Source organism: Arachis stenosperma, chromosome 3 (genome assembly GCF_014773155.1).
Source record: "Arachis stenosperma cultivar V10309 chromosome 3, arast.V10309.gnm1.PFL2, whole genome shotgun sequence".
In the NCBI taxonomy this organism is placed as follows: Eukaryota; Viridiplantae; Streptophyta; class Magnoliopsida; order Fabales; family Fabaceae; genus Arachis; species Arachis stenosperma.
The window spans coordinates 17,344,518-17,358,115 of NC_080379.1; the positions used below are offsets into that span (position 1 = coordinate 17,344,518).

At 33.5% G+C, this 13,598-nt stretch overlaps 1 protein-coding gene across 1 annotated transcript; it reads right to left on the minus strand.

The window, feature by feature from the left end:
- Positions 1 to 8,892: 8,892 nt before the first annotated feature.
- On the minus strand, positions 8,893 to 9,604 carry LOC130965612 (photosystem II protein D1-like). Its single transcript, XM_057890380.1, has one exon. The coding sequence runs from the start codon at positions 9,433 to 9,435 to the stop codon at positions 8,893 to 8,895; it is 543 nt and encodes a 180-aa protein (XP_057746363.1). The 5' UTR covers positions 9,436 to 9,604.
- Between the last annotated feature and the right edge of the window lie 3,994 nt (positions 9,605 to 13,598).

Sequence of the window (13,598 nt, forward strand, 5' to 3'; positions counted from 1 at the left end):
TGTTAGGCGATCACAAACATGAGGAGTCCTCGAACAATAAAGGAAGTCCAGCAATTAAATGGAAGAGTAGCCGCACTTTCCCGATTCTTACCAGCTATATCCACACACTCTCAGCATTTCTTCAACACACTTAAAGGGAAAACAAAATTCAACTAGAGCCCAGAATGTGAGGCATCCTTTCAAAAATTGAAAGCCATGATATCATCTCCACTAATCTTACAGAAACCGAACTCCGACAAACCCCTACTACTATATTTATCAGTATCTTCCACTGCTATCACCTTGGTACTCGTCACAGAAATAAGAGACAAACAAGAACCGGTCTATTTCATCAGCAAAACACTACAAAACGCTGAGCTCAGATACCAACCCATGGAAAAGTTGGCATATGCACTAATACTCATGGCAAGAAGGTTACATCACTACTTCCAAAGCAACAAAATCATTGTCAAAACAAACCAACCTCTTCGGCAGATCCTCACCAGACCCGAGGTCTCAAGAAGACTCACCAAATGATCGATAGAATTGTCCGAATTTGACATAACGTATGAACCAAGGAAAACAATCAAGGTGCAAATCTTAGCAGATTTCCTAGCCGAACTAACAGACCAACCAAATCAGGAATACACTTGGGAGCTATATGTAGACAGAGCATCAAACTCAGAAGGGTCAGGAGCAGGTGTATACCTAACGAACAAATACGACCTCCAAGCTGAACAATCAATCAGATTCTCATTCTAGACAAGCAACAACCAAGCCGAGTATGAAGCATTACTCGCCGGCCTATGACTTGCACAATCACTAAACGTCACACATCTGCAAGTATATTGTGACTCACAGCTGGTAGTGCAACAGGTAACCGAAAATTTTCAGGTAAAGGACCAATTGCTAGAAAAATATCACACTCTGGTAAGAGAGCTCATCCCACAATTTAACTCAGTACAAATAAAACACATAACTCGGGAACAAAACACCCGAGTAGATGCATTGTCAAAGCTAGCAACAGCTAGAAAAAATATGCATGACTCTGTTATATCTCAACTAACCCTGGCTGAGCCGAGTTTTAGCAACAAAAGGATATTATCCATATCGCAAGAACAAGACTGGAGAACAGCGTACAAATAGTACCTCCAAATCGGGAACATACCAGCCACTATCAAAGACGAAAGAAGATTCAAAAGAAGAGCAACGTCCTTCACAATCATTGGGACTGAACTATACAAAAGAGGCTTTTCTCAGCCGCTATTACGATGTCTAAACACAGATGAAGCTAAGGTCGCCATGGATGAATCCCATGAGGGAGTATGCGGCAATCATATAGGAGGAATTCGTCTAGCATCAAAAGTAGCCCGAGAAGGATATTATTGGCCAACAATGAAGAGTGACTGCATTGACAAAGTAAGAAGATGTGATAGCTACCAAAAGCATGCACCGCTAATACACAATTCGGCCAAGCTATTACATACATCAGACATAAGCTGGCCATTTGACAAATGGGGGCTCGACATCCTCAGTCCATTCCCCAGAGCCCCCGGACATGTAAACTATTTAATTGTAGCAATCGATTATTTCTCAAAATGGATTGAAGCACTGCCTTTAGCAAAAATAGGGGCCGATAAGGTCCGATCTTTTATTTGGAAAAGTATTATTTGCCGTTTTGGCCTACCTTGCGCCATCATAACTGACAATGGGCGGCAGTTTACCGACCAAAGCCTAGCAGAATTTTTACAGGATTTTAAAGTAAAACATCACTTTTCATCAGTGAAACACCCGCAAACAAATGGACTTGCCGAGGCCGCAAACAAAGTAATCTTAAACGCACTTAAAAAGAAGCTCAGAGACGCCAAAGGAAAATGGGCCGATTTAATACCAGAAATATTATGGAGTTACAATACAACAAAGCAAACAACTACACAAGAGACTCCCTATCGACTCATCTACGGGGCAGAGGCAATGATCCCGGTCGAAGTCGCCATAACATCAAGAAGAGCAGAGCTCAGCTCAATAACTGACAATACCAGTATCAGGCAAATTGAATTAGACACAATAGAGGAGGACAGGAAAAAAGTCGAGCTAAGACACAAAGCTATGTAAAACATAATACAACGAAAGTACAATAAGACAATCAAGCCCAGATCATTCGCCGAACACGACCTCGTCTTACGACGCACCGAAGATGCAAGGAAACCACAAGCTCATGTAAAGCTCGCCGCAGCATGGGAAGGACCATACTGAATTATCAGAATACTTGGCAAAGGAGCGTACAAGCTCCAAACATTACAAGGGACAGATGTCCCTGGTATCTGGAATGTATCCTCATTAAAGTCTTACCTGCCTTAAAAATGATACGGCCACGGAGAGACACTCTTTTTCCTACTCGCAAGGTTTTTTCCCAAACCGGATTTTTCTTGGAGAGGTTTTAATGAGGTCCCCCACCCCCGTATCATACCTATGTACACCAAACAAAATGCAACAAGTCAATATCATACAATATATACGCGCGCGCATTCAATTTATCAAAACATAAAGTAACCTTAAACGGGTACCAAAACATATATCGAAACAAGTTCAAAGTCCAAAACAAGTTATAACTACAAATTTAAAAACCAAAATACAAACAGATTATCTAATATGCACCCTTCTCAACCGACACACTCTCATTTTGATCCTCGGCCAACGTCCCGTCATTCATAAGACGACCATCACTAACAATCTTCGTCACATCGAGCAAACTGATATCCACCTCAGGAGCAACAATACCGACCTGAGCAACGTCACGATCGAACCCCATCGTAAAGGCAGCCAACACCTCTTCCTCAAGCTCCGCAACCCTCGCCTTCAATCCAATATTCTCGACAGCACTTGCCTCCAGATCTTCCCTAAACCTTTTCACCTCGGTCTCAGAAACCTTAACCTTCTCTTTCAAACTCTTCAACTCATTCCTTAATCTCTCCAACTTCAAATCCTTCTCTTGTAACGACTCTTTAAGCTTTTTCACAGTAGCAACATTATCTGCATCCAGAATGGCATCCAATTCAGACGTCCGCCCAATAGACAGCAAACGAGTACCAATAACCTACAAAAACAACAAATTTTTCATACACAAGCAAAATACAAATTAACAAAACTATCAACTAACCTGCAGATAACGTGCAACGCCTATTTTTCCAGTCTCGTGAATCGTTTTCACATAAGCATCAACTTGAGCCACTTCATCAGCAACTGCCATGAAGGGATAAGAGGCCGACCAGATGGAATTCTTTGGCCCATCCTTATACCCATGCAAAACAAGTTGACTCTGATACGCCGACTTAATCTCCTCGGTTGTAAACACAGCTTCATCCTCCTTTTGTTCAGTCAGATCCACGACTTTTGAAGGACCCCCACCCCTCTTCCTTTTCAACGGAATCTCCTGTTCTACAGAACCACCCCTTCTTTCACCACATTAGTAGATGACCCCTCTTTTTCCTTCTTCTTAGCCTTACTAACAAAGGCCTTCAGATTCGCAGTCGTCAAAGTGGACGCTTTCTCACCTACAAAAGTAAAGCAACATAGTCAAATACATAGTAAAAACAAGAGCAAAGAGGCACAGACAAAACAGATTATACCTAGATACTCATCTAAAGCTTCTCTATCCCCTTCAAGCCTCAACAGGGCAGGAATAGAAAGCAACTCAAACGACGACATAGCAGAAATCAAAAACCCAATAACATAATCCTCACTTTTAACCCTATCCTCGCACTCCAACACCTGCCTCGGCTCAGACGACCAGAACACGGGAAATCTCTCCTCCATCAAGGAATCAAGAAAAAACGGATAGTAATCCTCGCATACCTGAACCTTAACAAACATTTTCTTAAAATCCTTAAAAGAAGACTTGTACAAACTGAAGATAGCTTGACCTGGGTGACTACTCAAGTTAACCCAACCACCTTTTCACACCCCTTCGCCTGGAACAGCGAAAAGAACACCCCCAATGAAGGATAACACCCTAAATACTCCATTAAACACTCAAAAGCCCGAACAAAAGCCCATGAGTTAGGATGCAGTTGCGTGGGGGCACAATTCAATAGAGAAAGAACACCACATTCACAGTCAGTGAAGGGGAATCGTACTCCAAGCTCAGTAAGCATACATGTATAAACATAAAAGTAAGACCAATCATGTCTCTTCTCACACACCCTATCATCTTTACCACAAGGCAAAAACCTAACTCTTAGATTATCACCGCCCCTGACCCACCTAGCACCATTAAGTTGAGACAACATTTCAACAGTATTAAAAACCGACACCCGTGACTTAACACCGCTATCAACCCAGCCATAAGGATCATTTTCATCAACTACAACCCCTTTTTTTCCCATAGATAGAAGGAGATAAGACACAAAGAGATAGGAACACACAACAAAAGAAAATTCTGAAAGTACTTACCTTTTTTGCTCATTCTACTACTCAAAACAAACCCAACTCCTAGGAAGACCAACAGGTAGGGACAGCGAGTTACTAGGACACAATATCCCATGAAGTCCTTCCACTCCCCATTAACTACAACACTAATGCAACCCCACTCCCCGAAAAAAAAAAAAAAACACAACACCTACACAACAAAACCAACAAAAAACTGCGACGGACCCAGTATCCAAAAGCCCATAATGCAGACCAGCCAGAGAAACACGATGAGCTTGGGGGCTACCCAAGCAATAAAATACCCTCTAGCACAACATCCAACGTTCGAAAGCCGAGGATATAGAAAACTCAACATGCTTCCCATGCCGAGCTTGGGGGCTGTGTACCTTCCCAATATCCTCGACTAACAAACTTGTGACCGAGAATAAGTCAAACACGTCCCTGGCACCAAGTATCTCGCACTAATCAAATGTCCACGTTAATTCTCGGTAACAAACCCTAACGAAACCGAATACTACTCAAATGTTATCCAAACCTGCTCTATTTAAACAAACGAGCAAACCTCATCTAAGGCAGGAAAAAACCGATCACTGGTTACTGTGAAGAACCACTCACCTATTTCAATCATACGAATACTCCGCCCTTATTCTTTTCTTTACTAGAAGTTTATTAAACTCCACACTAACTTGAGCGTCGGAGTCCTTTTTGCAGGTCTCACGCCGAGGTCACCAGCTCCAAAGAGAACACTTCCGAGCCCCTGACGGAATCTGTAGCCGATCAAGTCTCGAAAACTCATCTCACAAAAAGAACAATATTTATAATAGTTTAACGAATTTTATAAGTGGTAAGATAAATAGTTCGTTAAAAAATTTTATGATAAACTTTAATTATTAATACACAACTCAACATTGATAATAGTTAAATTTGATCAATATTGTGTAAAAATCTTAATGATACTATATATTAACTTATTTTCAAAATGAGTTTTGTTAATAAATGATCTTAGAATACTTCTTCAACCACTTTGTGCTTAGCCTAAACTTTTTCCCCCTTTAGAGTGAAAATTTTTACTAACTACATATTAGAAAAAAAAAAAAGAATACTTGTTAAAGGATACTAAGAAAAGTTAAAAAACATTAAATACATCAATATATTTAACAACACCCGTTAATAAAACTCTTTCAAAATCCACTAACCAATTCTTCACATGAGTTAAGGGTGATAAAATATTCTCTCTCTCTCTCTCTCTCTCTCTCTCTCTCTCTCTCTCTCTCTCTCTCTCTCTCTCTCTCTCTCTCTCTCTCTCTCTCTCTCTCTCTCTCTCTCTCTCTCTCTCTCTCTCTCTCTCTCTCTCTCTGGTTGGTAACATGGCAATTTGATATGTGTGATTGCATTGAAAGGGCCATCATCATGATCATAAAAAGAGATAATTGATTCCTATTGTTAGTGTACATCCATATACATATGTGTAGCTAACAATAATTTACTCATTATTCCATGTATTTGAGTTCAGCTACTATGGTAGGTCGAATTTCATTCTCCAACAAAAAGAGTGTTAGGGACATAAATAAATATGACTCAAGATTGATGTCAATCTAAATAATAATAATATTGATAAGCATGCAAACATTTATTATGAGGGCACATAGCATGGTACCTCATAAAATTGAACTTTGTGGGAATCACATTTCTATATATAGTCTTACATGAAATCCACTCCCACCTAATTGGAGGAATAAATAGACACCACATCACCAATAATTATTTCTTGCTTCTTATCAAAGAAAACCGTGCAAATGTATCTTTCCTAGATTTTGAGAAAATAAAATTCAGGTAATAATTAATTATAATCAACAAAAATATATTCATATATTTAAAATTTTAAAATTTTGAATTTATAAATTTATTAGAAATATGATTATTTATGTACATCTTCTTATCATTTTAAACTTTTGTAAAAAAATAATATTATGATATAGTATTAAAATTTTTATTACCAAAAATTTTAAATTTCTAATATATTCTCATATTTATCCCAATATATATATACCAACAATTTTTCATGTAGAAAACACAGCGTACAAAATTATAGTGTCTTTTGAGAACAAATTATTTTTTAAAAAAATTAAAGAATATAATTCAAACAAATGGAATTTTCCAAAATTTTGACATGTGATATTCTAATTTGACAAATTGTCATATTCACATATTTATATGAGTAAATTTGAGATGTTTTATTGTACATATATAAAAAGTGAAGGAATTTAGCTAACAAGTAAGTGTTCTAAAAATAATTATTAAATTTTTTAAAATAAAATCTTTCAATTGATGAAAAGATAGAAATTATAGGCTATCAATTTAATATATTCAATGTTTCAAAAACTTTTTTTGTTTGAAAATAGTAAAGCAGGTATCACACTGTCACTGTCATTAAATAGTTTCATTTAAAAAAAATAGAAGTATTCAACAGTTCAAAAAATAAAGTTTGCTCAGCATATATAAATAAACTAGACCAAAAGCAATTAATAGTATGAATTTATTCATTTGTGGAAGTAATTCAATTATCATGTACTATTCATTAATGAATTATATGATAGTATCTTAATTAGCTAGTTAGTCCAATGAAATTTGGGAAATTCAGTAGAAAAGTAGTTATGAGCTGTCTATACGCTACAACTCTTTAATTGGATTTTTTGTTTATAAAATATAAAAAAATTATTTCTCAGAATATACTTTTTTAAAATTTTAATTTAAAAATAATATAATTATATTATTTAATTTTAAATAGTCAATTTTTTAAAATCGAATATACATAATTAATTACATAAGTATAATAATAAAATAAACAATATAAATACAATCATATTATGACTACGTTTATTTTATCAAATTATATTAAATTATTAATTTAAATTATATTTATTTAAATTTTAATTAAAATTTTTATAATTTAAAAAATTTAATTTATGTGAGTAAAATTAGATTAAGTGAAAAAAAAAATATCAATATGATTTTTATCATACTATAAAGTAAGCAAGTTCATCAAATTTATAGACGAATTTTATGTAAAATAGATAATTTTACTGATGTAATAATAGACGAATTTTGTATGCATTGTAGAAATTTGTTTCGACGAACTTTATAAAAACACAAAATAAAAAAATAGATCATGAAAAATAATGTCTTTTTAATTTTTTAATTTTTTTTATATTTTATAAAAGAAAAAATTTCTCTTTAATTTGACGGTAATTACAAGTAGACCCTTGTCTCACATTCAATCCAACTCAATTTGGAATTTGGAATTAAGAGTGAAAAAAATCCCTGTAAAATCTAGCTCATCATTATAGCTTACGATTTTACAGCCTTACCCTCTTTTAATATAGTAAAATCCTAATTATTGAGAGTTGATGAACTATTAGGGTCTTATTACTATTACTTGTCTTAATGATTTAGCCCCACACGTTGATGTTATTAGTGATCCAATATGATTTGCCAAGTGTTCAGTCTCTCACAGCTAAGTGCCACATAGATTAGTGAAAAAATATCAAATTATTGAATAACGATATCCACATGCATAGCTAGGGCAGGCAGAGAAATTATCAAAATAAATAATAATTTAATGATAAGACATACATATTGATTACATTTTACTTTACCCTCAAAGCAACCACCAGTAGTATTGCACTTGATTTGGGTCTTTTTCTTCAACATCTAAAAGACTACTTATGGCAAAGTTTTTTATTATATATTATATTGTTGACATATTATTGCAGTTGAATTACACATCGAAGGGGAAAACGAAGGAAAAAAAAACTTGTCATCATGTATTCGTCTTCAAAAGAAACAATTGTTTTTAAATATGAGTATATTTTTTATTATTATTTATCAAAAATTATCTATTTATTTAAAGTTTTATATTGTTATTTAAACAAAAATTTTTATATGTATTACAAAAAAAAAAAAGAAAAATAGAAAAAACACCACAAAAAAAACCACAAAAGTGACAAAAAACAAAGTAAAAAAATAAAAATTGTTCAGACGAATTTGAAAAACAAAACTGAATTCGAAAATAAGATTCAGAAATGATTATTTTATTGTTATAAATATATATTCTATTTTTATTGATTGAGTATTTTTTACTGTTTGTTTAAATCTAAAATAACTTCGGTTTATTTGTGAATTAATTGAGACTCACTTGATAATGCTGATAATAAGTATTAATAATTTCAGTTCACTTCTAAGTTTAATTGACGTTCATTTGGTTTAGTTTCACTTGAATTTGCTGAACTTGTTCATGTGTACTTGTTAAGTTAGTTATAGCTCTGATATTTGTTAGCTGTATACATTCAATAATGTATTTTTATTGATGACTGAGTTTATTTGACTGCTTGTTCAAATCTAAAATAATTTCAGTTTATTTGTAAATTAACTGAGTTTCACTTAATTGCTTGTTTCTCTGCTTGTTTTTTAACATGAATTGTATATTCATGAGGTACCAGAAATTCCTAGAGGCATACCATCCGAAAAGCTTCCTTGACCAATTGGATAGATCAAGAAAACAGCAGTAGCCGCTGCAACAGGAGCTGAATATGCAACAGCAATCCAAGGGCGCATACCCAGACGAAAACTCAGTTCCCACTCACGACCCATGTAACAAGCTACACCAAGTAAGAAGTGTAGAACAATTAGTTCATAAGGACCGCCATTGTATAACCATTCATCAACAGATGCCGCTTCCCATATCGGGTAAAAGTGCAAACCTATAGCCGCCGAAGTAGGAATAATGGCACCCGAAATAATATTGTTTCCATAAAGTAGAGATCCAGAAACAGGCTCACGAATACCATCAATATCTACTGGAGGGGCAGCAATGAAAGCGATAATAAATACAGAAGTTGCGGTCAATAAAGTAGGGATCATCAAAACACCAAACCATCCAATGTAAAGACGGTTTTCAGTGCTGGTTATCCAGTTACAGAAGCGACCCCATAGGCTTTCGCTCTCGCGTCTCTCTAAAATTGCAGTCATGGTAAAATCTTGGTTTTTTTAATTATCAGGGACTCCCAAGCACACGAATTCTCTCTAACTAGATAATTGAGGGCTTGTTATTCAACAGTATAACACGAGGCATATATTGGTGTCAACCAAGAAGATATATATCAATATATCTGTTGAAAATGCTTTTATTCATCTAGATTGATCTAAATTGGCTTTTTTTACCCCACTCTAATAAAATAAACAAAGATCATTTAAAAATTTTGGCTTATTTCTTTTTAAATTAAGATTCATCTTGATTTTAAATCAAAATAAACTTTTGTATGAATTGTTAGAAGCGAAGAAGTAGAGGAGATGAATAAAAAAAGAAAACAAAAAGAAAAAATAATAAAGATAAAGAATGACAGTGCTAAAAAACAAATGTTGCTTCGGATGAAACACAGAAATGGCTTGACTCGACGGACGCGCAATATGATTTATCATAGACGTAAGATTAAGTTTCTTATATAAAGTTTTTTTCTTTTCCTGCTAAGTTTTCTTAAAATCTGATGTAATTTCTTTGGTTTTACTAAATAATATGTATTTTTTGCTTAGACTGTCAACTGTAAAGTTGGACAGTGAAAATGAATCTGTGTTTTAAACACAAACGAGTTTGGGACGGTCTGTAAACGCACCGAACAATACCAAGTAATTTCTCTTAACATTTATTTACTTCTTCTACTTTTAATTAGAATATCTTGGTTGATGATTTTAATTTTGTATCTTTTTTAATAGAAAAAATACTCTTGAATCCCCACTTATATTTTTTACACACAAAAAAATGCCACGAGAAAAAAGAAAAGACAGAATTTACAACCTCCAACTATGTAAGTTGAAATACTTATGTTAGTCTTTTAAATTTAGGTAATAATTTTTTTAATTATTGACATAGAATTTTATTTACCATCAGTAGCCCAACAGCTGATCATCAAGAACAAATCCTTGTAGTTCAAAAAGAAAGTCAATTTCAACCTCTTGATATTTGAGTTTTTCAATTTACTTTCCTATTCTAATTAATGTGCAGATTTTACTTAGTGCAAATTTTTAATTTATTTTTCTATTCTAATCATTCAACATTAACTCCTTTCTTGTTTACCTTTATTAGAGTTTCTATTGCAATTTCTCTTCTAAGTTCTCTTGTGGAAGAGCTCAGACAACAACAAAAAAAACTTTACTTCAGTTCCTTCAGAAACTCACACATAAGAAATTTCTGTTAATGAGTAAGCTCTACTTAAAACACTTTTTATTAGCTTTCATATTATATAATAATAATTTCAGTTCATTTTGAAACACACTACTATGTAATCCAGCTACCATCCCCAAACTCAACAGTAAGCTCCTGTAGTAATTTTGGCAAGGGAATCAGAGCCAGAAGCTCTTATAAATAACTAAATTTTACTTGAAATTCAATTGATTAGTTTTAATGCTATATAATAATAATTTCAGTTCATTATTAAACACTTTTCTGTGTAGTCCAACTGTCTTCGAATCCTTAACAGCAAGCTCACAAAGAAATTTCGGCAAGGAAATCAGACCCAGAAGTTCCCGTAAATGAGTAAGCTTTACTTAAAATCCAATTTATTAGTTTTGATGCTATATAATAATAATAATTTCGGTTCATTATTAAACACTTTCTTGCATAATTCAACTGCCCTCTGGAACTTCAACAACAAACCCACAAAGAAATTTTGGCAAGGGAATCAGAGTAAGAAGCTCTTGTAAATGAGTAAGTTTTACTTAAAATCATCATTTTTATTATTTTTTATGCTATATAATACTAATTTTGGTTTATTTTTAAACACTTTTTTGTATAATTTAGCTACCCTCCCGAACCCCAACAGCAAGCCTACGAAGAAATTTCGGCAAGACAATCAGAGCAAGAAGCTCTTTTTAATGTGTAAGTTTTACCTAAAATTATTTTTATTAGTTTTGACGTTATATCATAATGCTTTTTTGTTATTTTAAAAACTTTCCTCTGTCATCTTGCAATTCTCCCCGTCTTGGACATTGCGAAGATGACGTACCTTCATTCAGCCTTGGCATAAGTCCACCGACCTCTCAACCAACAGTCACACAACTTAAAAATTTGGTAGAGACGGTGATGGATGCTGGGGTGACAGCAACATTGCAATATGCAGAGGAAATAAGTGCAGAGCCAATTTGAGCACTCCTGAAGAGTACAAGACTTCAGTGAAAGAAAACGAAATAACAAAGGAGCTAAAGGAAAAATGCTATCAGTGAATGATGCAAATCAAGATTGACAAACAAGGGACAAGCAATGAGTTCAAAATCATATTCATGTTGGATCACAAAGCTCATTTAGAGGGGGATAGATACCACTTTATGTCTCTAATACCTAAAATAAGACGTAAAAAATACGATAAATTCTTCAGCTATTACATTAACATTAATGATTTTCCTAAAAAATTATATTTCCATATATCTAATAAATTTTGGTCCTATAGGTCGTCTCCGCACTGCATATGATTTTCAACAACAGAAAATATGGCAAATTTGATGAAGAAATATACTGCGTCCCAACAGATATTGTGATAAGCCAAATTTTTTATTTCTTAAGTAATTTCGGTTTATTTCTTAGTTTAATTGAGGTTCATTTGAATCCAAAAATGAATTCGATATGTTTTTATTAATGACTGAGTCTTTTTCACTGCTTGTTTATATCTGAACTAATTTCGGTTCATTTGTATGTTAATTGAGGTTCACTTGATACTCCTTATAAGTATTGACCAAATTTGTTATTTCTTAAGTAATTTGGTTCATTTATTAGTTTATTTCGGTTCATTTTGCAAAATTTCATGTTGGGAAAGCATAACCACGAATACATTGAGCCAAACACTAAAAAGGCCTACCAGATCAGTGAACTTAAGGACTACCTACTTTTTCTTGACAAAAAGAACTAGCATCCCATCTATTTGTAAGTTGTGATTTCTAAAACTTCTTTAATAATTTTGTTGTTTGCTATCATTTAAACTGAAATATTCTATCATTTTCCCAAATTTCAGCTATTTGCACCAATTTTCCTGGAGGCCATTGATGATTGTGGATTGGTGATGTTCAGAAGAAGGTCCTTCATGTGATTGACCCCATTATAAAAAAAAGATATACCTGAGAAAAGAATAGCTTTGAATAAATTTATTGTTAGTTATTTACATAATACATATTTTTGTTGTAAGTTAACTCTTATTTCTAGCCATTCTACTAATTAAATCATATCAATCACTCTTTGTGCCTAATTGAGCACTGTTTGTGGACTTGGTTTCGTTCAATTATTACAGAAGTGCACTCTTTGTATATTTTTTAAGGCTTAATAGTATCTCAAATGAGGATCTATACTAGGCAAAACTTTTGGTGGACAACGAAGAGGACCTTGAATCACCATATTACGATCAGCGGTTAACAAACATCGTATCAATCTTCCTGATATTCTTTCTTTGTTATAGTAATGTTATTAATATATTTTACTATGCTTTTCTCTGTCTGTCCTATTAATCATATTTTTCTTTCTTATTTATTTTTTAGTAATGATTGCGGAATATATGTTATAAAATGACTGGAAACAATTGATTCCAAAAAGATCAAAAATGAAAAATACAAATGTAAAAACTAAAAATAGATAAGTATCATTAAACATAGTTGATCCTCTACTTCTAAATTAATAAATTTCGGTTCATTTTTTAGTTCATTTGGGTTCATATTAAATAATTTCTTCCAATTAAATTGTAGAAAGAAGTAAATACTTTCGGGCGAGAATATGGTCCAACCATTCTCTTGGACAAGGTAAATAAATTCAAAGACAAAGTCATCAACGGATCTGAATGCATAAAAATCCCAAACCCATATGCTGCCCTCTCAAGTCCTTTTTGTAAATTCTCATATGGGAATATAGAAAGAAAATATGTTCAATCTGCAAAATTGTAATGAACATGATTTTGTAAGGAATTGTAGAGAGGCAAATACTTCTTTGACTCGTTGTAAATGTTAATGTATATATTTGAAAATCTTTACTTAAATTTCTTTTGATTTATTTGTTGGAAATGTCTAGGCTGTATTGAGATCACATTAATTTGAATGAATCTAGATTCACACTAAATAAATTGAATGTATTTATCAAACCTCAAGAGTGGCAAAAACACAAA